The sequence below is a fragment of the Dinoponera quadriceps genome, unplaced genomic scaffold (assembly GCF_001313825.1).
Source record: "Dinoponera quadriceps isolate SergipeBrazil2010 unplaced genomic scaffold, ASM131382v1 scaffold628, whole genome shotgun sequence".
In the NCBI taxonomy this organism is placed as follows: domain Eukaryota; kingdom Metazoa; phylum Arthropoda; class Insecta; order Hymenoptera; family Formicidae; genus Dinoponera; species Dinoponera quadriceps.
In genome coordinates, this window is record NW_014554836.1 from 1,774,167 (window position 1) to 1,795,647 (window position 21,481).

Below are 21,481 nucleotides of genomic sequence, written 5' to 3' on the forward strand. Positions count from 1 at the left end.
TATATATGATACGAATGACAAATAAATAAGACTTTATATGTACGTCAAAAAAAAGAAGAAACGAAAGAAGACTTGTAACGAGGTGTAATATTGGAAAACATGTTATCATACTTTATAACACTTTGTTTGCATTTATTCATCTCCCCTAGGAGCAATAATTTATATTACAGTAATGGTAATTCTTCTTTTTTTTTGTTCCTTTTTTTTCAATATCAATAATCTGTTTTATTCAATCTTCTCTCACATTTATATTATCTTTAATATCCTCTCTAAAAACTATCGTTATTACAACTATACCGAGTTTTGTCTGTAGTTTATAATTAATCGCGTGAGCATTAAGTAGCGTATTGTACAAAGATGCAGAGTGTCAATCATTATTTCTTAGCTTTCCATATCCGCGACTCTCTGGTAACCGCGTCCGCTCGCAACAGCAGAGCATCGCGACTTGGTTTTGTTTCCCTTAAATTTCCTTTTTCCCTTCCGTTTAGAGAGAGAGAGAGAGAGAGAGAGAGAGAGAGAGAGAGAGAGAGATGCTTAGGGACGAGATACACAAATATATTCGGTTATTGGACAGATATTTTTTTTTCCGTTTTCAGAAGCTGCGTGGTTTTGGTTTAAGTAGGTGCTACGAAACACTGCCGTTTTCGCCGACGTTATTCGTGAAAAATTAACACTCACACGAATATGTATATATATGCATATACATAAATATAAATATACATGTATATATATGTATATATATTCAATTTTGATTTACATCACTCTCATTGAACAAATGTTCGTCATAGCACGGTACTGGATTTTTACGCGCGCGCGCGTACATGTGTGGGATTTTTTGTGTGTGTGTGTGTGTGTGTGTGTGTGTAGTAAATATTTTTTATATAATATAAAGAAAATAGAAATTCTCTCTCACATCAAACTTGTCTTTTATGCAGACTAGACGAGATCCGAAGTATATTTTTCGAAGAAGAAAAGAAAGCAAATGTACGCAAATACACGGATTCAACGGTGTGAGGAACTCTCGGCTTTCTGTTCTGTGAAGGCTAGCGATATTATCAGTTCGAGAAAGACTGGGAAAGGAAAGAGTTTTGGGTGAAAAAAAAAAAATCATTTTTGGACCAATTTTACAGCGGAATATCGAACACCTGGAACGGACTTCACTTGCGAACTTGTTTTTGTTCAGCTGCCTACCTAATAGATCTCTCTCTTCGAGCGATCTCTGCTTTTACTCGCACAGTACACGAGAGGAGAAAAAGAAACATTCGTCGAACGACTATCAATAAAATGTCAATAGCCAATGGCGGTGCGCAGAAATCCTAACCGAGCTGCTCAATTACCTGCAAATCGTGAGTCCCATTCGCGAGACGAATGATAATAGAAAAATAAAACAAGAGGATGTATTGACTAATTCACAGCAGGAAATTACATTAGATATAAATATGTATATCGTATATATCTTGTCCTACCTATTTTTAATATATATGTATATATAAAATATTACAAAGATCAATAATATATACAGGAAATCAACGTGACTTTAAGAGAGCTCCAAGCAACATTCGATTATGTGTGTGTGTATGTGTGTGTTTTGTATATCGCGATCGTTAGAATTGACGAAAATTTTTATTGAAGCACCGCGCGACGAGAGAGAGAGAGAGAGAGAGACAATCTGTCCGTCGGATCTCTTGGAAACGAAGAAGCCGATATAGAAACGCGTGTTTGAACAAACGGTTGCGTCGCGAGTCCCGAGATAACTGAAGCGAGACAGAGACACATAAGTTAGCAGCACATTCGAAAACGCCACATGGACACGTATCTGTTTATTTTCCCCGCAGAAATGAAGCTCTTTCCGTCTCAGGTTACTAAGTTACCGTCTCTGTGTGTCTGTATGTGTGTCTGTGGTTTTTTCCTTTCTTTTTTTTATACACTACCTTATATATATAAACATACACACACACATATATGGATATATATATATATATATATATATGTGTTTATATATATTTATATATATTTATATTATATGTATACCTCTTATACCTCTGGGGAAAAGAAAAGTAAAATTATATATATCAAATTACGATAAAGGCCGCGTACTCTCGTTCTCTCCTACATACATATATAAACGTAGTATCGTTCTGTTAAGTATAATAATTTTCTCCTCCGTGAATATAATCTACGAATACAATTCGAGAATCCTCTTCCTCTCTCCTCCCTCGGGCGCGAACGAAATAAGGTATTTCCTTTAGTTCAAGTGGAATCCTCGTTCCCGGGTAGCGGCCAAGAGTCTCTCCTTCAGGATTTCTTCAGTAGGATATTCCGGTAATTTTAAGTAATGAACACAGGTGTTAACAGAAGGATAACCACCGGAGCCGGCGTCCACCTTGCGCACGACGGTCAATCTGGGATGTAGGTTGCACAGACCACCCGGAGGCAGGGCCGAGCACCCGGTGGCGAATTGCAAGAACGCTTTTCTCTCCGAACCGGTCAGCGACAACAACACGTTGACGAACCTTTGGAAGCCAGGACTGAAAGGAAGAATATTTAGTGTGTCGTCAACTCTCTCTGTCCATCACATGAGCCTATTAGATCGGTGCAAAAAAAAAAAGATCGTTTCTCCACTAAATTCAGACTTGTCAGGAAATTACCGATTTGGATATTTAGCGAGAAATACAGAAAAATTTTGTTAAATGTCGAAAGAAATATCGACGAGTTGATGCTTTGCTCGTTTTTTCATAAAAATTGACACCTCATAACTAGGATGATTTCCGCAAGTAATGCATTTCTTTGTAGTAACCTGATATATTTCTGAGAATATAAGAGTTTTCGGAATACGAGAAAAAATTTGAAAAAAAAAATACTCGTCATATCGAGAGAAATATCAAGCCGGTATTTTGCTGTTGCCCTTTTCATACAAATTATTAATACCTGAAAACTTTAAGTTAATAGATACTTTACAACAATTTGATATATCTCTTATGAAAATATACGAGAGGAATACGAAGCTTGGGAAAAATTCTTATAAAAAAGTCCGATAGAAGAAAACACGTATCGTTGGTATCAACAAGTAAAATGAAATGAAATAAAATATCGCCTTACCTTTCCTTCGTGTACCCCAATTTTGGCTCGGTGTAATTGAGCAAGTCCTCCCTCGTCCATTGCGGATGCTGTTCGCCGCAGAGCATCGCCCTCATCTCCTCCGGGCTAAAGGCGTGTAGTTTCTCCATCGGGAAGACCTTGGAGAAGCCCGACTTGAATGCCTCGAGTTGCCGGCATATCCCCTGGTTAAGGCAGTAGTTGATGGTGAGATTGGTGTACTCCCTCGCGTTCTCTATCGTCACCGCGACCTCCGCTCCGTTCTCCACTAACTCCACCTCATGTTGATACACTTTCGAACTTGGTGAATACGTCATGGTTAACGCTAAATCTTCGATGGCAACTGAGATGCCGGACTGATGGGAAATGTACAACGACGAGGTGGTCTCCTCGTCGACTACGGCGTTCGGGCCGTCGGAGAAGGTCCGATCGCGCTTCGTGATCGCGTTCTGTATCTCCTTGAGGAACTCCCCCCGCACGGGGTCCACCTCGGCGAGGTCCTCGATGTCCAGCAAGCCGGCGTACCACGGGCTAGGCTCCAGCGCGGAGTACGCCGCATCGGTCTCGCCCTCTTCCGAGATAAAGCTGCTCGACATGCTGGACGACATGCTCTCCTGCGTTACGCCGGTGAGACCGATCTTCTCGTTAACATTGTTCGAGATATCACCACGACACATTAGTTTTAAGAATGGACGGGACAACGGTAGATCTACTAATCTATTGTCCTGTAGGACCTTCGCCAAGAAGACCCCTAGGAACCAGAAATATCGAACAGCGCGGTCGCAAGCTGCCGAATCTTGCGGCAACGGGGCTGGAAACAAGCCGCTGGCGCGTGTCACATAGTAACCAGCCGGCCGGATCTTCTCCTCGGTGGTGATGCACTGCTCGTCGTCGTTCAAGATCCGCGCACCGTTCTCCTCCTCATCGTCGTTGCCGTCCGTTACGTCGTCGCACAGCCAGAGGTCCAAGTCCCGGCGCTGCAATTCCGCCGCGACCAACGCGAAGAATTCTAAAGTAGGCCCCAGCCCGGTACCCTCCTCTCCCACGAACGCAACCTCGAGTATGCTCTTTCGACTCGCGTGCACCTGTGTAGGAGAAAAGAGACTCATAACTTTCGTATCCATCGAGCAAAATTACGTTTCCACACATTGATTTTTATAATTAAACAACGAATATTTAAATAATTAATGTAAACTTCAAGCGAAATTGGAGTACAATATTTTCAAAACAAATCGACCAATCAAATCCTGAAATGAACCTCGTAGTTACAATGACCTCTTCTCGATTGCATTCCTTACCTTCAGCACTTGTTCCGCCCAGTCCAACAACTTATCTCCCCTGGGCACGCTGACTCTCTCGTGCTTGAGCCTGCCGACGCGGAACTCGTGGCTGTCGTCGCGTCGTGGGCTCAGGCCCGGTGCTCGTTGTCGCTCGAGGATCGCGTCGCGCTGCGTCTGCAGCCACACGATCGAACGCGAGGCGCCGAACGCGGTGCAGCTGAAGTAGAGCCGCCTGGTCTCGAAGGGCAGCAAAAACGGGCAGCTGCGCGCGAGCTCCTCGCACCAATTTGGCAGCGCGCCGGCCGCCAGTGCCAGCGGGTCCTGAATCTGCTGTACGATCTTGTTCGTGATCTTCTTGGACGTGAAGTCGTCCGGGTGAATCCAGCAGCCGGCGTCGTCCGGCTCTTCCTGCTCCAGCGCGACCGGTCTGCCGTCGTCCCGCACCGTGCTTAGGACGAACACGTGCCGCAGCAGCTGCAGGACGTCCTCCACGGTGCACGCGTTCGCGTTCTGCGTGGCGTTACGCGAGTACAGCGTCACGATCGGCGTCGCTCTGCCGGATGACTCCTCGTCCCTGGCTTCTTTGTATATTATACTAAACGGGAGACGAAATGAATGAATAGAAAGAGTGATGGTTGGATTTTTTTATCTTACATGACTATGATCGATTAACGAAAAACGAGTTATTACGTGTAGGTCGGTTCCCATATCCTTCTCAGTTTCTCCTGGCGACTGCCCAATTCGGTCAGCTGCATCAATTCCTGAACAGCTTGAAAGATACTAGCGTGGGGATCTGAGAGGGGTATCTCGACGTCCGCTACACCGGGGAATCCCGGCCCCTTCAACGACAAGGAGAGTCTAGGCATGGGCAGCGATCCAACGCGGCTATTGATTTGCGCCTCGCTGCCGGGCGGGGGGACCTCCAAGTCCGTTGTCTGCGGGGACGGAAGAACGGTTGTTACCGGCATTGTTGGGAGTGTGCAATTCATCGGGGGAAAAACGCCTCGCTCACCTGATTGATGTTCGTTCGGCCGGGACGCGGGTCAAAGGCGGGGATGAGCGCGGAGAACTGGCGCTTCAGCACGAACTCGTCGTCCCACGCGCGTCGCTTGCTGCTCTGCGGCGTCTCATCTTCCATAAACGCCGCCAAGAGATTGCGGCTCACCATCACCTCCTCGTACTCGCCCTCACAGCCGTCGCCCTCCTCCTCATTCTCCTCGTCTTCCTCCTGGAACGACGTTTCGTCGGTAACAAAACGTCTCGATTCACGCTGCGGCCGTGCGAGAATATCGCGCAGGAATAAACGCGCACTCACTTCTTGGTCGTTCTCCTCGTTGTCCTCTTCCTCCTCCAGAACACCATCTTCGTCGTCTTCCAACTCGGCTAAGAGCGTGGGCGCCCCGGTGGTTCGACCTCCACCGACGCTGGAGGTTGCCACGCCCCCGCAAGACTCCAAGAAGTCTTCCAAACTGACCTGGGGTTGAGAACGATGTGAGAAGTGAGTTCGTCGTGCGTGCTTTTATCACGTATTAAAATAAGTACACGCAGGAAAATACATACTGCATTTAAGTGTTACTTGTTTCAAGTATGTTTTTTTTTTCATAAGTTTGTGCATCCGCAAATATGTCGCATATTTATCATAAGTATTAAATTGATTCAAAATACATTCTGGATCCTAATATATATACATGGTGGTCCTTAAGTATTTTACAAGATTTTAAGGGGTGATTCTTCATATTGATTCAGAATGCTTGGTTGTTACAATCTCCCAAATTATAACAACCAAAGTTTGCTCGTTCGCTCAATGTGTACTCAGCTTTAGCTGTTTGAGAGAAGACAGAAGAACAAAAGGACCGGGGGGGGGGGGGGGGGTTTTTNGGGGGGGGCTTTTACCTGCTCACTATCACTGCTCGTACTGGTCAGAGACATGGTGAGCGCTTGCCCTAAGCCTGGTCCAGTCGTCGTAGTGACGCCACTACCGGCCACCTGTCCGCTACTAGTCAAGCTCGGGTAACTTTGCGCCGTGCTAAGCAACCCACCGGGGAAATTAGGACTGAGCGCCAGTCGCACAAGGCTAGACACGGAATTCGGTCCTCGTGAATTCGAGCTCGTATTAGAATTCGAAGCGAGATGTTGTCCACCCGCGGGTCCTGCAAACGTGCGTTACATCGTTGAAGTTACGAGCACCGCTTGTGCCAGAATTGCAGAGAAAGACACATTATTGACGTATCGCGTCGCACAAACGGAGAAATCGATACGATCTCGCCGAGACAGCGAGCGTACGTCAACGTTAAGGCAGTTGGTTTCCGCCAAACCATTTATTTAGAAGCTACCTTAATGAGTAATCTTCACATTCATATATAATGATATATTTGTTTCGAGACTAACCTAACGTTCGTCTTCGCGCCATCGCAGCAAAAGTTTCCAATAAACCAGTAGCAGCTGTTGGTTCCAAGGTATTGTTAGCATCGGAACAAGCGAGATTAGGCACAGATACCGACATGGGATTGGTAACCACAACAGGACAACCACCCGTTGTATTTTGCGTAGACGAGCTAGCCTCTTTCTCTCGAGTACAGTCTTTAGCAACTAATTCGGAGGAAATGTACTAAATTTTTATATACACTATCAGCACGAGAGAGGATGAAAGGAGTTCATCGATTCGGTTCACAGAGAGAGAGAGAGAGAGAGAGAGAGAGAGAGAGAGAGAGAGAGAGAGAGAGAGNCGCGGGGTGCGGCGGTGGCCCCGATGTGGAGGACAGCCGCCGCACACCGAGATTATATCCGAGAGAGATCGAAAAGGTGTGGAACAGTTAAAACGAGATATCAGTATATCAGCGTATTATACATGGTGTACCGGTTTCTTTCTTTCTTCGGTTTTCTTTTCTCTCGTACGAAATACACAATAAGGAAGAAAAAAAAAAGAGAGAAAAAAAAAACGCCACAGCGCTGAAATGATCGTGTCAAGGTGTATCGGAAAAGAAGGGCTTATTATGTATCGATATAATGCACATACCATCGGCGATCCCCGTAGGATGATGCCTCGATACAGACTTTATTCTCAGCGAGTTCTCATCGGACTCGCCTGACACGCTGATTCTAACGGGAACCAAGCCGAGCAGTTCACCGCTCAGAAAACTATTAGTATTATTCCGTAACCTGTCAGCGCCTTCTCTCATACGATCCAGAACCTCGGCGGCCTCTAAACTCAATAAGCCTCCACTAGCCTGCACGGTAGAGTTCCATACATATACATGTTGCAGAGATTACATATTACTAAGGTAGAAAATCGCAGGAAGTGTCGAGTGAACGGCGCACGATACAACTCACCTTGTTACCTCTCAGAGTAGCGAAAAGTGGCTTGGAGCTGGAGGCGCGGTTACTAGTACTGTTAGCTGGGCAATCCGTGTTAAGGGCGAGACTTTCGACGATAGTAGCCAAGTCGCTGGTGACAGTGGTGTCCGGCCTGGGGTGCAGCACGACTGACAGCTCGCTCGTGGAGTTCGCTCCACCCTCGCCAGTCACGGCGACGACCGCCTCCGCACGGGCCACCGATAACACGCTCTCCGCTATCGACTCGGCAGCCTGCTGCTTGTAAACATCAGAAGTATCGTATCATAGAGTAAGATCCATCACACACGCATATATCGCATATCATATTTATGTAACACATCGCATGTAAGATCTATCATATGAAAATAATAAAAATTAAAAATAAACACAATTGGATACGGGAAATATATAAAATTCTTATACAATTAAAATAACCGCATAATTGCAATATTTTAATTATTTAATAAAAGAATATTAATTATAAAACAGAAAAATTTTCATACAATTAAAATATTATATAATCGCGCATTTTAATTGCGCAATAAAAAGTACCGCATAATTAAATATAAAAATCGTGAAGAAATATAACAAATGTAAAGAATAAAAAATAAAATTATGAAAAATAAATTAAATTTTTCTAAGATCTCTTTTAATAAACATGGTATATAAACGCACGAGCCGTACCTTTGCCGCCAAATTATCCGCGCTCGCGGCTTGATCCGTGGAGGCGACCGAGCCGCGCATAGCGGTGTCGGTGCAATCGGGCAAGCTGGGAGTGCTACTTGACTTTCGACCCGTTAAAACTCCACCGCTACTCTTACATTTAGTCGCACTGTCTGTCTCGAGAGTAGTGCCGACCAATCTGAGATCATATTTCCCCTCCGCGCCCATTCTGTACGAATTCGATCCACCGTGATCCCACGTCACGTCTATCCAACCGTTGTGCAACTCTCCCGTTACTGTGCCTTCGCCTGCGATCAAACGTCACTGATTACCATTCGTTATCGTTACAACAGAATGCGTATTCTAATTGATTGATGCGTCATCTATTATTCACGACTACTTCGCTTGTTCGACATGTATAAATTATCATTATCACACACATACTAAGCCTCAATAATACCTAGCCGCTTATTAGATCTTAGACCTTTGATTTTCCAGATTTTCCAGATAAGCAGGATGAACTTAGATGTTTGGCTCATTGAATTAAGAAAGGTCACTTACTACTTGTAAAAAGTTTCTAAGCATACAATTTGAATATCATTATTAATAAAATAGTTTTTTTAACAGAAAATAAAATAAAATTCGTCTTTTTTAACGGAAAATAAAAATGATTATGAAGGCAATGAGTGACAGTATTTAAAAAATAAATATTTTTTAGAAGACTGTGATTACAAATCTCTCTGTGACTGCATGAATCTTGTTATTCGAGAGTTATTAAGATCCGACTATGAATCGGTGTGATTGGCATTCGGCATACCTGGCGGCACACCGTCCTGATCTCTCCACTTCCAATCCAAACCTCTGGCCACCCGAACTCCGGCGACCAGGTGCTTGAGGACCTGCGCCTTAATGAATCGCCTCTGCTTGCGCACCCCGGCCTCGGCCTCCTTGGCAGCGCGACCCAGATCCTCGCACACCCCAGTCACCTCACCGTAAACCTCAAAGCCGGACACCGACAGATAATGCGTCTGGCCGGAGGCGTTCTTGCCGATCTGCTGCAACCGCAAGTGTCGCCAGCCCTGCGTCTCCTCGCTCGGGGGTTCCAGCGTCCACGTGGCCGTGCTGCCCGGCTCGTTCAGGGAACAGTCGTCCACGTGGGTGTACAGCGTGATCCACGTGACGCCGTCCTTCGACGCTTGGAACATCCAATTCCTCAAAGCGCTCCTGCCGTAGCCTCTCGCATGTCGCAGGGTATAGGCGTTCGGGATGATCCAGACTCCGAGATCTATCGAGAACCAGGCGCGCTTGTCGTCGTTGGTATGACAGTTGAGCGCCGACGGGTCGCGGCTGAGTATATCCTCCAGGTGGCCGTACGGCAGGTTCCTCCCGTCGCTCGACGTCACCACCACCAGGCCGTACTGGCCCGGATTCACCCATTCTGAACAGGTCTTCGCGTTCGTCCCGATCCAATACAGCACGCCGTTCTCGTCGAAGTCGTGCTGATACTTGAACGTTATCCTACTCTCCTCCTTCAGTTTCTTCACGAACGTGAACGTGGACCGGTCGTGGTCGTGCCACTGTTTAGCTACCATCTTCAACAAGTGATTCTCCAGCTGTTGTATCGTGCTGAGCGGCTCCATCTTCAAGCTGCGACCGGATCTGTCTATCAACGCGCTCTCGCCGGAGGCTTTCTCCAATCTAAAGCGTAATCTTCTCGTCAAGATCTGTGAAGCAAGAAACAACGGGGAAAGGTGAAGTTGCTGATGAAAACTAGAGATCTCCGGTGATATGATACACTACCGTGCAACTATTGCAGATTAATTACCTGCAGACCATAGCCCGATCCGGGAGTGTCGTACAGGTAGACGGGTAATTTCTCTATCGACTCCAACACCGAGACCAATTTGTGAACTAAAATCTTGGCGGAGTTGTGCTCCTTGTTCGTGTCTTTCGTCTGGAAGCAGCTCTTGAACACAGTTATCCTCTGCATCCTGAGTTTGGTCGCTCTGAGAGTCGGCGGCGAAGGTCCCGGAGGTGCGGCCAACAGAGCGAGCAACGCCTGCACGAGACCGCTGGAGTGCAACTCGTACGCCGACACTCGGCCTTCCTCGTTCAGCAGCACCTTCAGCTGTTCTAACGCGGTCTGTAGTATATTACGCCACTCGCGATTGCCCGATTGCTGCTTCTGCGTCGCTTTCTCGATCTGGCTGACGATGGCGCCGAGTTTCGCCACCACGCCGCGCGGCTGAGCCTGTGCCGCCTTGAAGTAACGCTCGTAGATCTCCTGAGCTTGCACTTTCACCTTCTGCTTGATCGCTTCGATCTTCGATCTCAATCTCTTGCCTCTCTTGCCGGTCCAACCAGCCGCGAATTCTGGGCCTGGGCGTAAATATGGTTGTATAAAATTGAAGAAATTGCAGGAAAGTACCATAATTATATTACCATATCATACGAAATATCATGTTAAATATTTTCATTGAATTTGTTTGTTTTTATCCCTAAAGCTTAAAAACTGTGAAGAAATTAATTATTAGATGTGGTTTCTTGCGAATGAGTTTTTTTAAAGGGTTCAAGTCGAGTAAGAAAAAAAGTGAGTCACTCCCATGCATGCTCGATACGGCAACTTCCTCTATACCTAAGCTGGTTTCCGCTGTGAAGGAATGCTTAGTGCCACGGTTCGATTCGAAGATAAAGCCCGGCAGATCCTCCCTCAGAATGGTGGCCTGCTGTTGGCCGTCGCTGTTGTGTATGCAGAGCTCGCTCTCCTTCCTGCTGGACAGTGCCCAATTTCCCACGACCAAGCGCGTAGTGCCGGGGCGCGACAGTACAGGCTGACTCACGAAGTTCACTTTCAACTGACTGCGTGCCCTCTGTAGCTTCTCCAGAAATTCGCCGCGGTTCTCTGCAAATCACGGAGACACGCGTCAAACCGAGCCGCCTCGCCCGAGCGGGGAGAGAACGCCGAAATCAAATCATCACTGGAGAATGAAATGTGCGTGCTATCCAATCGCAACAGACTAGGTATAAACAGCATGCTATGAGATTTTCGAGTGTGTTACTCGAACGTGGAATGTGTAAGAGAATACCGAGAGACAGGATAGCGTGTCCGACTACAAGAGAGAAAGAGGGAAAGAAAGATAGAAAGAGGGAAGGAAAGACAGAGAGAGAGAGAGAGAGAGAGAGAAAGAGACAGAGAGAAAGAGACAGAGAGAGACACAAGGTCTGTTCTTTTTCGCTGAACTAGTGTAACTTATAGGACTTGGAAAAAGACAGATATACAATTAAGACATGAAGAAGAAGAGAACTGATACAAGTTGATGCAGCCGGTTCAGCGAGAAAGAGTGGACCGACAAAGAGTTAAACATATATGTGACCTACCTTCGGTAGTAAGCGACTCTGTGTTCCTCCCCTTTCCTGTTGGCAGTTAGTTAAAACCAGTTATTCTCTAGGCAGAGTTCCCCTCGCGTAAGAAGTTAATCACGAATGAACGAATGTGTGAACATAAAAATGACGGTTTGGGAAAGAGAGAGGAAGAGAGAGAGAGAGAGAGAGTGAGAGAATGAGAGAGAGAAAAAGAGAAATGTATTCGTCTATATCGCCGTTGAAGAGAACGAGGAGAAGGGGGAGGAGCCCCGCGGAGAGGACGAAGAAGCTAGACACTCCGAGTGAAAAATGAGGAAGGCAGCAGTAGAGCGAGATGGATAAACGATGAACGGTGCGTAAATCCCGACGTGATCCTGTCCGAAGGGCCCTCCGGACAGGGGAAGCTCCTCGATGAGGAAGCGTGCTTACCCGACGTGTCGGATCCACCCTCCGGGCTACCGCTGGAGTACATAGTCGCCAGTTTGCCGTCAAGGATGAACCGGAACCACCCGTTGCTTCCGTTCGACAGTTCCAAAGCTGCCGCGTCCGACCAGATGTACAGGCAGTCTCGGCCCCTGCATATGCACCAGTCCCTCCAGTGATACGCCCTTCCCACCAGCAGCTCCTTCGCATCCTCCATCCGCTGCTCCTCGCCCGACTGATTCGACTCCGCTTCCGGCTCAGGCGTGGTCTCCTGCGGCCCGGCCAGAGCGGCCACCTTCGAGAACACCCCAAGACGCGCAAAGTGCTCCAGGAACTCGTCCTTGCCCTTGATCATCAGGTCCTGTATCATCTGCAGAACGACCAGGTGACCGTCCTCGTCCTCCTGCCGAGTATCAGAACACGGGGAGTCTTAGACTAAGAGCTGTTCTCGGGCCACGGGACACGACATCGACCACGTCGGCAAAGGGTAAGTTAGAGAACTCTCCGCTAAGTGTAACGAGAGTGGACTAATGCGAATTAATTTACTGTCGCTATCGTGGATAAAATGAGTGACTATTTTACAGTTGCAAACCCATACAGAGATGTATCAGCGTGTTACGTGGCATCTTTCTCCTAGAATTACGTTCTAATCGAGAAACGCAAACAAACACGTTTTTAGATCCCATCAGCGGCAAGCAGGCAGTAGACAAAGGTGGACCGGGTACTTGGGCAGCCTCGTCGAAAGTACGCAATTCTCTAGTGAGTACGCCAGGTCTCTTGAATCCGCCCTCTTCGCAACTCGGTCAGTCGATTAGCTCTCTCACGCGGGCAAATCTCACGTTAATGATGAGTAAGATTCATTCATCGCGAGATCACTATCTCTCTCTCTATCTCAGAGAGCGAGAGAGAGAGAGAGAGAAAGAGACGTACATCACGGTGTCAGGAGGAAGTCATTAGCGGCTCACGATTACTCGGAGAGATTAATTAGTCGTGCGCTCGACCAGAATTGGGCATTACTCAAATAAATTTTTATTTAGCACGTTTTATTTAGATGAATTTTTACTTAATATTTGCGTTATTTATTATTCGCATTATTCGTTATTCACGTGTTTGCAAGTACTCGTTATTTGCGTTATTTGTTACTCGTCATTTATTATCTGTGTGTGCGCGTATATGTGAATTCATATTTCATCGTGTTACTTTTACTTAGCATATTATACAATCATTACATTTTATTCTGGTAATAAAGCAATTTTTGATAAAAAAAAAACTTATTTGTTATATCTATAAAATGAACAGAGAAAAAGCAAGGCATGGAATGATGAATAACAAGTAACTTGAATGACGAATAATGCGAATAACTAATAAATCATTTGTATATACATTTAAATAGATTATTTAAATAAATAATCATTATTTGATTTCTGAATAAAAGTGTTATTTATCGATTTATCGATTATTCCAAGTAAAATATTTGCCCAAGTCTGCGCTCGGCTCGATGAAGAGTGGCTGGTGCGCGCGGCTCTACTCGTACAAAATACGCAAAATACCGGAGTGAATAGAGAACGACATGCGTAAGTGTGTTAAGTATCACGCTTCAAAGTAGATGAGCAGCTAGTGCGCACTTGTACGTGCACGTGTTAATGATAAATAATGAAACTTAGACGAGAGATCGCTCTCTATATGATTATTAAAGGACAAAATTAATTAATGGAGACTGGCGGAATTACAAAATTACAACATTGGTGAGAAGACTCTGAGAGGGATGTCTGTCCTTCTCTCCCTCTCTCTCTCTCTCACTCTCGGCAAGTAGCGGGCGATAGAATATATGCAGCAGCGGACGTTACCGTCTTATCGAGAATGTAGTTGCGCAAACTCGAGGACTTGCGAGTCGTAAGGCCGGGTAATTTCGGGCCAATGAACGCCTTAAAAGCAGTGGATGGTGACAATGGCGCCCTTATATCGAGTTCCTGCGAACAATCTCCGCTAAATCGCTTGGTAAAACGCCGACTCTGACTTGCTCCCTGCCTGCGCGTCGGGATCTCGCATCGCGAGGTTTCGTTACCCGAGAGAATAATCTGACTCTTTCGCTCTCGACAGAAAACGCGAGAACGAAAAACCGTAAGAAGAGTAGCGATACTCAACAAAGCGATATTCACACACACTCGGCTAAGTGATGACGTGTCCTCACCTCGTTGTCCAGCACGTTGGCGATCACCTCCACGAGCATGGCTCCGCACCCGCCGGTGCTGTCGGATCCGCAGGTCTCTATAAGTAACTCCGGTTGGATGTAGTGCACCATTTTCCTGATCAAACTTAAACTCGCTTTCCTAACACTCGGTAACATTGTTGACTGGAAGGTAGCACAGAACACTGGTAATAATCGTTTCAGGTAGACAGGCGCCATCTCGGGATCCCCCTTCGGTTCGGTGAACTCCTCCACTTCGGTCTCGAGCTTCCGGTGCTCTTGATTCGGCGGTAACATCCATTCGCCAGGTGACTGTAGAATAGCCGCGACCTCCCTGTGCCCTTCGTCGACGCGCTCTCTCGCCTTGTCCAGAGGTGTCTTGCCGTCCTCGTCCCGTAGATCGGGATTGGCACCGTGTCTGAGGAGAACCTTGGCGATGGCCGGCCTGCCGAAACAAGCCGCGTAGTGCAAGCTCGACGAACGCTGACCTTTGTTCACGTCCGCTCCCCGGTCGCACAAGAACTCGACCATCTCTTGAGTGCCGAAAGCGGAGGCCCAATTGAGCAAGGTCTGTCCGACGTCGTCCATGAAATTCACTTCGATGCCACCCGAGTCGATCGCCTCTATCAGCGCGTCCGTATCCTTTGAACGTATGCAATCGATCAGTTGCCGGTGCGACTTTTCGCCAGCGCTGTCCAAGCGTCTCAGTCTCGGTAATAAAGGCCCGGACGGTCCGCCCGTGGTACTGCGACCTAACGCCGATCTCCCCTCGAACAGCAAGACCAACAGGAGGTCCACCAGTCTCATGGAGTCGAGAGCGCATCGCTCGTCCCCCTTTAGTGCCTTCTCGATCGCGTCGGGTAATTCGGAACGTAAGAGGTCGTGTGTGATCGATGGCGATCCTCTGCAGAGTGTCGACAGAAGACTGATTATAGTTGAAACTGAAGCACAGGATTTCGGCTCCGGAGCCGGCACTGTCGTCGCGCTACTGGGTGGCGGGGGCGTTTTCGGGTTGCTGCACGTCGCCGTAGCAGAAGTGCCAGGACCTGCAGCGTTTGATAATCTGCAAAATGGAAAGAGGAATATCGTGGAAGGAAAATTTTTTATAGCCATTTTCTTCGATCTTATTTTTAAGGTCTCCATATTTTGGCCCCCGAAGATATTTAGATGTCCTCCAGCTTTATATGATAATATATAAATATGACAACATGTATATAGATATGTAATAATGTGCAATATATATATATATATATATAATGGGATGTATGTATGCATACCTGTACAAAAGTTCAGAAACTAATCCGTTCGAAGCCAACGGCGCAGGGTCCGTGCCCCTTCTGGAAAACCTATCTGCCAGCGACGCGAAGCAACGAAGCGCCCCGTCCGCGACGTGCGCGTCCTCGTGCCTTAGTAGGACCGACAGCGCTTCGACGCAATCCGGCAGAGCTTTGTCTTGGGGTTCCACTTTGCCGCACAGCCGGGTGACTACTGCCATCGCTGAGTGCAGTGTGTCCCGATGCACACGTGCTCCGTGTTCTCGAATGAAACATAAAGCGCAAGGAAGGCCGCCGGCCTCGAACACAGCACCCGCTTCCCTCGCGCACACAAGCTCCAACACCTGCGAATCAAAAAATAATATTAGAAAAGTATTAAATAACAAAGGCTGTTTGGTTTTACCGAAAAAAAAAAAACTCATTTATAGACCAGTAAAAACTTAAGCACAGATGTTCTAGTGCAATTTTGAATATTAATATAGTTAATATTATTTGTAGGCATATTTTCCTGTTTAGTCGTGTATTGAACGTACGTCCAGTTCTTTCGATCGGCAATCGTACGCGAAAAATCAGTCTTTCGCGTTAAAACCGATCTTTTAATTTCTAGAGTAGATTTTCTATCGATATTCCCTGTTAACTTACATTACGATATTAGAACTGCACATTCGTACACATGGAATTGTATCGATTTGATCTTTCAATATTAGCAGGACTGCCGCAAAAAATGAATTGTGAAACTTTCTGACATTTCCATGTTTTCCAGACGACAGTGGAGAATTTTCCATGAGCAATACGTAATCTTAAATGCTCAGAAGCAGGAAAAGTGTTGTATTATTGAAAGCTTATTGTTTGTATTATTAGAAGAGCAACACAAACTTAAAAAACATAATATGATCCTGAATAAAAATTCAGGCCAATAAAAAATAAATGAATATTGGAAAAAAGAATACAGCTGAGAACATTCAAGGAAATTGTTAGCAAAGTTCAAAATTCCACGTATTTCTTATCTTTCCTTGATTTTCCCTGATGTTTGAAGTTTCCATGACTTTTCCCGGTTCCTCGAGTCTGTGGTAACCCTGATTACGTAAGATCGACCGGCCCGATCGTTTACCTTTATACATTGCTCCGCCAGATCCCGACTGGCTCTGGAACCGAGGCCGGCGCCAGAAAGCCGGCTGCAAATGGCCTTGACGGCGCCTTCCATAGCCACTACCCTTCGTGTACATTCCGCCGAAACGTCCAAGTAATACGTGATAGCTCGAGCGGTCACTTCCAAGACGCTGTCTGGCACCAATTCGTCCAGAAAAATCCTGCACAGCGCTGGGAGAAACGTGCGTGGCGGGCAACTGTCGGACAGACGAAACATTGCGCGTGGTTACATTGTGTGTCGACATCGAAAGTCATTACCGCGCAATTACTCATGCCGCTCGCGTACCATTCGAAGCAACGATCGACGTTATCAGACATAAGCAGGAGCATACACAATTGCTCCAACGCAATCAACTGCATGTCCCTCTCGTCCCCTTGTCCCATACTGAGCCATTCCAGCAAGGTCTCAGGATCAACGTCCGCCATCTTCGAAGAGAAGCAAGGCGTCAGTGTTTATCAGGAGTTATTACAATTTTTTTACATGTACATATAGTCAGAATATTATTTCTTAAATAATATACATTTGTATAAATTGGTGATAGCGTTCTACAAAAGAGATTATTTCTCTAAGCTGTGGCTAATACGAGGACAATTTTATTAATATGTAAATATTTCTATTTAAGGTAATGTTTTCTTGCATATTCCCGCATTTGCACTTTGCGAATTATTGATGTAAATTATTGAAGTATATATATATATATATATATATATGTCCTTTCTCAATTGTGTCATTCAATGAATTTTTCAACTAATGCTTACCACGATATAAAAGTAACTTGAATTAAGTCTGTTCTTTTTTGCTGAATTAGTGTACATTTATAGAATTTAAAAAAAGATAGGTATACAGTTAAGATGAATGGTGAGAGAAAGAGAACTAATATCAATTGGCGCAATCAGTTCAGTGAAAAAAAAAACAGAACTAATGATACACGAAATTGTGAAAAAACATATTCCATTGCAATCAATGCAATTTTCATATCTTGTGTGCTTTGTCAAATCAACATGTGCAGTACCTATGTAAATAGGGCATTTAAAATTTTAATTTCTTGACCTTCTGTAGAACATGTCGTTGCGAAATATTTAAGCAAATTTGATATTCAATTTCTAATGGTTTATGCATGTTCCCCTTATCTATTCGTGTGTTCACGAGCGAAGATTTTTCGAAAAAAGGAAATACTTATTGATCACCTCCATATGCAATCCACAGTAAATAATTATGTTATCTTAGGGCCAGTTCACAATCACCGATTAACTTAACCAGCCAGTTAAGTATCAATCGTGATTAGTTATTTTTGGTCAATTCTGCTTAACGACAAATGCGACTGGTCAGTTTCGATGGAATAATCAGTAGATTAAATCAACTAGAGGTTGTAAAACTGGCCCTGTAGCCCTCTAATGATAAGGTTAGGATCGGATGCAGCCCCTGGCTCGTTTATTTTACAGCGTACACGCACTGTTTCACCTCTTAAGGAATATTTCATGTTATTATTTACCTTCTCCACCCATTTTGCACATTAATTGCATGAAAAATGAGCAAAACAGAGCATGGGGTCGGATCCAACCTCTATCCTGTTCACGTTAAGAATCCACCTTGTCATCAGAGGGTTAAAATACGATCTAATTAATGTAATTACCACTATATCTATCCGATCTGACAATTTATCAAAGTTTCATATTTACCTTATACTTTTGGTAGCACCGATTGAGTGGATTTTATTTGGATATTCTGAAAGTTACACGAGAAACGTCATTGGGTCATACAAATTCGCCACTTACATAGCCCACGGAACGAGACAAAAAAATGCTGAGCACGGAGCACAACAAAGCGAGGCGCGAGTCATTCGCGAATATCCGGTGTGTCGGTTCGATCGCGCACGCGAGAGCGAGAGAGCGGGCGAGCGAGCGCGAGAGAGAAAGAGAGAGAGAGACGCAGGCGGCGATTCGGCGAGGCCGAAATAAATTCCGCCCCGTTGCGATTTCGCAACGGCACGAGTCACTTCAGCGACCCGCTCTCTCCTCTCCTCGCCGTCGAGAAACAATAAACCCTGCGGAGAGTCGCCGAGCGTGGCGAGTTTTGCTGCACGTCATTATACATGGTGTGTATGTGTGTAATCACGAGATCGATGCGATTCGACGGCGTAGGGACACGCGATCGCGCGTCGATAGGCCATTTCATACGTACGCCCGTGACGAGCCACGGGGAAGGTGGCCGACGTCGCGGTGGCCGCACAGTCGAGGAAACGGCTCGCGTAACCTTTCCGTCGCGAGCCCGATCTCATCGGAGCGAAAGTGGGTGAAACAGGGCAACTCGCGATATTCAAGACGGCGACGAGAACGTCGACGACGACGACTCGGACACGCGCGCACGTCAACGAATGAGAATCCCGCAGCTACCGTTATTATTAAAACGTACCGTTGCGCACAGCATTCCATTCTTCGTGAGAGGTCAAGTCGCCATCCTTCTGCGGACGTGTCGCTCGCCACCGCGAATAAACGGGATACGACTCGTCCGGCTGCGCGTTGTCGTCCGTTGTTAGGCTGTTGACAATGCGACCTGGCCTCCGTGAACCCGACGACCCGACAGACCAAGCGACAAATCAATCCTATTTTTCCCCTTTACGCCGTCCCGTATACGTCATATACGCTGCTCGCCATTTACGTGACGTTCGATCCCCGACGTAGTCTAGATTCGCACGGCTCGCCACGCTTTAACGCGAGAAGTAAGCCGAATTTCCACATGCGCCCAGCGATGGGGGGAGGTAAGGTCCGTTTCTTTTTTCGTCAGGCGGTCGCGCGACTCCTACACACATCAACGGACACCCGTGGAAACTTCACGAACTTATTCGTCCGGCGACGAACTACGTCGGACGACGTTGATTGGCCGTCGTCTGGATAAAGTCCCGAGGTCTACCGTCACGATTCCCCGGCCGCCGGGAATTCCCTAGTGCAGTCGTAGGGACATTATCGCCTCTGAGAAGGATGTTTCCCATTGGCTACGCGTAACAGAATGTTTATTTTGCAATTGTTGGTAGTTCTCTCGGCCGTGATTGGATTATTCTTGTGGATCCAGAGGAATAATCCAATCTCAGCACAGGAAACTTCCAACAATTGTAAGATAAACGTTGAAAAATGTCGTTTCGTGGACAACAAAAAACGGGAACGAAAAAGATACAACGGGGCAGTGAATTTTGCTCTAACTGGTCAAATTTCAATCCAATTTAATCTTAAAGCAGAATTCACACTTTGGTGGAAAAGAAGCAGCAAGTCAGAACTCACGCTGGTAGTCGACAGTTTCTGCTTTATTTACTTCTTACAGCTAGCAACGCGAGTTCTGATTGGCTGCTGCTTTTCTACTTTTCTGTCAAAGTGTGGTTTCTCTTCAAAGTAAGCACTCATGGGCGGAAGTGATGTAGGAGGATTACCGTAACCAAAAGTGAAAGAGAGAATATTCTTGGCTATTCAAGAAAAATAACGTGCTATAATTTATACTTATTGTAATCTATATTTTAAGTAATATAGACATTAATGTTCTTAAAGAGAAAAGAAGTGTGTTAAGTAACAAAATAGATGGAAACAGTCTTAAAACTTTCCTAAAGAAGAAATAACTTGTATTTGAAATTATTAATAAGTAAGAATTTGGAATTTCTTTTACAAGTAGGAGAATATATATATATATTTTTTTTTTCTTTTAATCTATCTATCTATCTATCTAATTACAGGATACGATAAGGTTATGCATTATCGACGGAAATTATGTTCGCTCAGAAGGCTGGAGAAACGGAAGGAACGCACATTGCACGTTCGTTTCCCTCATACGATAAAGGATTGGAAGGATGTTGAGAATTTGTTCAGTGGTAGTTTCTTTGTTAAATTACCGCGACAGGCCAGTAGGTCATGTTATGTTGTGTTCTCCAGTATGGAGGAGAAAATCATGAATCAGAAGCTTGTGAAGAATAAAACGATCAATGACAAACGTATTTTGGTTCAATCGTTATATAGCACTGTAGTTGCTGATAAGAATAAGGTGATAAAGAAGCCGAAAAAGAAGGTCTTTATGCCAAAAATTAGACCTGAAATTAAGGTGACACAAACGTAAGGAAGAACATCTGCTTCCTGTTCATATTGTAATATTATTTTGTACATACATAGAAGATTATAAATATTGTATCGTATATTTTTATAGTATATTTGCTGCAAATATTGAAATTGGCACAAAAGCAGACGAAATAAAAGGTGCCATACCAGGATGTGTCTCTGTGACTTTATTGAAACCTTATAATAATAAGTTCAGGTAAGTGAAACTTGTCCAATCACTATGTTGAATCCCTGATATACCTGGAGGATGCATGTTAAGATTGTTTCTACTGACAATATATCTATTGTGCAGGAGTGCGATAGTTAAGATGGAAAATATCCAGATAGCGGCGGAGTACTTGAAGAAGAGGTGCAAATGGCCAATTCTAAGAGGCCACAAAATATCCTTGAAGCCAGATACCAGGACAAAGCACAAGAGGAAATCGCCTGCAGACACTTTAAAAATTTATAACGACGCAACGGAGGAATCTGTCAAGGAAGAATTTGAATCTAGAGAAAAACACAAGAGTTCAGACAGAGAACAACGTACAGAGAACGTACAGAGAACGTACAGAGAACGATGTACAGAGGACGACGACGAGGACAATTAGGAAAGTAAGATTAAAATGATTTGGTTA

At 45.4% G+C, this 21,481-nt stretch overlaps 2 protein-coding genes across 4 annotated transcripts; one reads left to right on the forward strand and one right to left on the reverse strand.

Annotated features, from left to right (window-relative positions):
* Positions 1-2,091: 2,091 nt before the first annotated feature.
* On the reverse strand, positions 2,092-19,525 carry LOC106742300 (E3 ubiquitin-protein ligase HECTD1). Of its 3 annotated transcripts, XM_014615119.1 has the most exons (22): positions 19,183-19,525; positions 18,450-18,495; positions 17,056-17,195; positions 16,732-16,966; positions 15,624-15,964; positions 14,350-15,409; positions 12,165-12,561; positions 11,751-11,786; positions 11,008-11,274; positions 10,198-10,751; positions 9,190-10,096; positions 8,394-8,680; positions 7,707-7,964; positions 7,393-7,603; positions 6,765-6,965; positions 6,270-6,526; positions 5,692-5,850; positions 5,389-5,604; positions 5,067-5,311; positions 4,395-4,971; positions 3,100-4,181; positions 2,092-2,528 (listed from the first exon to the last, which is right to left on the reverse strand). In XM_014615119.1, the coding sequence occupies exons 3-22, from the start codon at positions 17,193-17,195 to the stop codon at positions 2,246-2,248; spliced, it is 7,713 nt and encodes a 2,570-aa protein (XP_014470605.1). In that variant the 5' UTR covers positions 18,450-18,495; positions 19,183-19,525; the 3' UTR covers positions 2,092-2,245. The 3 variants fall into 3 exon arrangements, with proteins under 3 accessions (XP_014470605.1, XP_014470606.1, XP_014470607.1); XM_014615120.1 differs by lacking the exon at positions 11,751-11,786; XM_014615121.1 differs by lacking the exon at positions 6,765-6,965.
* Positions 19,526-20,198: 673 nt separating this feature from the next.
* On the forward strand, positions 20,199-21,473 carry LOC106742288. Its single transcript, XM_014615091.1, has 4 exons — positions 20,199-20,397; positions 20,489-20,861; positions 20,953-21,060; positions 21,157-21,473. The coding sequence occupies exons 2-4, from the start codon at positions 20,503-20,505 to the stop codon at positions 21,452-21,454; spliced, it is 765 nt and encodes a 254-aa protein (XP_014470577.1). The 5' UTR covers positions 20,199-20,397; positions 20,489-20,502; the 3' UTR covers positions 21,455-21,473.
* The last annotated feature ends 8 nt before the right edge of the window (positions 21,474-21,481 follow it).

What these genes read in the sequence shown, in the direction of transcription:
- LOC106742300 (XM_014615119.1), bottom strand. Translation starts at nt 17,195, where the DNA reads ATGGCGGACGTTGATCCTGAGACCTTGCTGGAATGGCTCAGTATGGGA. An exon ending in CACAGCGGAAACCAGCTTAG is followed by an intron (nt 10,752 to 11,007) that starts GTATAGAGGAAG and finishes ATTTACGCCCAG; the next exon opens with GCCCAGAATTCGCGGCTGGT. An exon ending in TTGGGGTACACGAAGGAAAG is followed by an intron (nt 2,529 to 3,099) that starts GTAAGGCGATAT and finishes TCTTCCTTTCAG; the next exon opens with TCCTGGCTTCCAAAGGTTCG.
- LOC106742288 (XM_014615091.1), top strand. Translation starts at nt 20,503, where the DNA reads ATGCATTATCGACGGAAATTATGTTCGCTCAGAAGGCTGGAGAAACGG. An exon ending in GAAATTAAGGTGACACAAAC is followed by an intron (nt 20,862 to 20,952) that starts GTAAGGAAGAAC and finishes ATATTTTTATAG; the next exon opens with TATATTTGCTGCAAATATTG. An exon ending in CCTTATAATAATAAGTTCAG is followed by an intron (nt 21,061 to 21,156) that starts GTAAGTGAAACT and finishes TCTATTGTGCAG; the next exon opens with GAGTGCGATAGTTAAGATGG.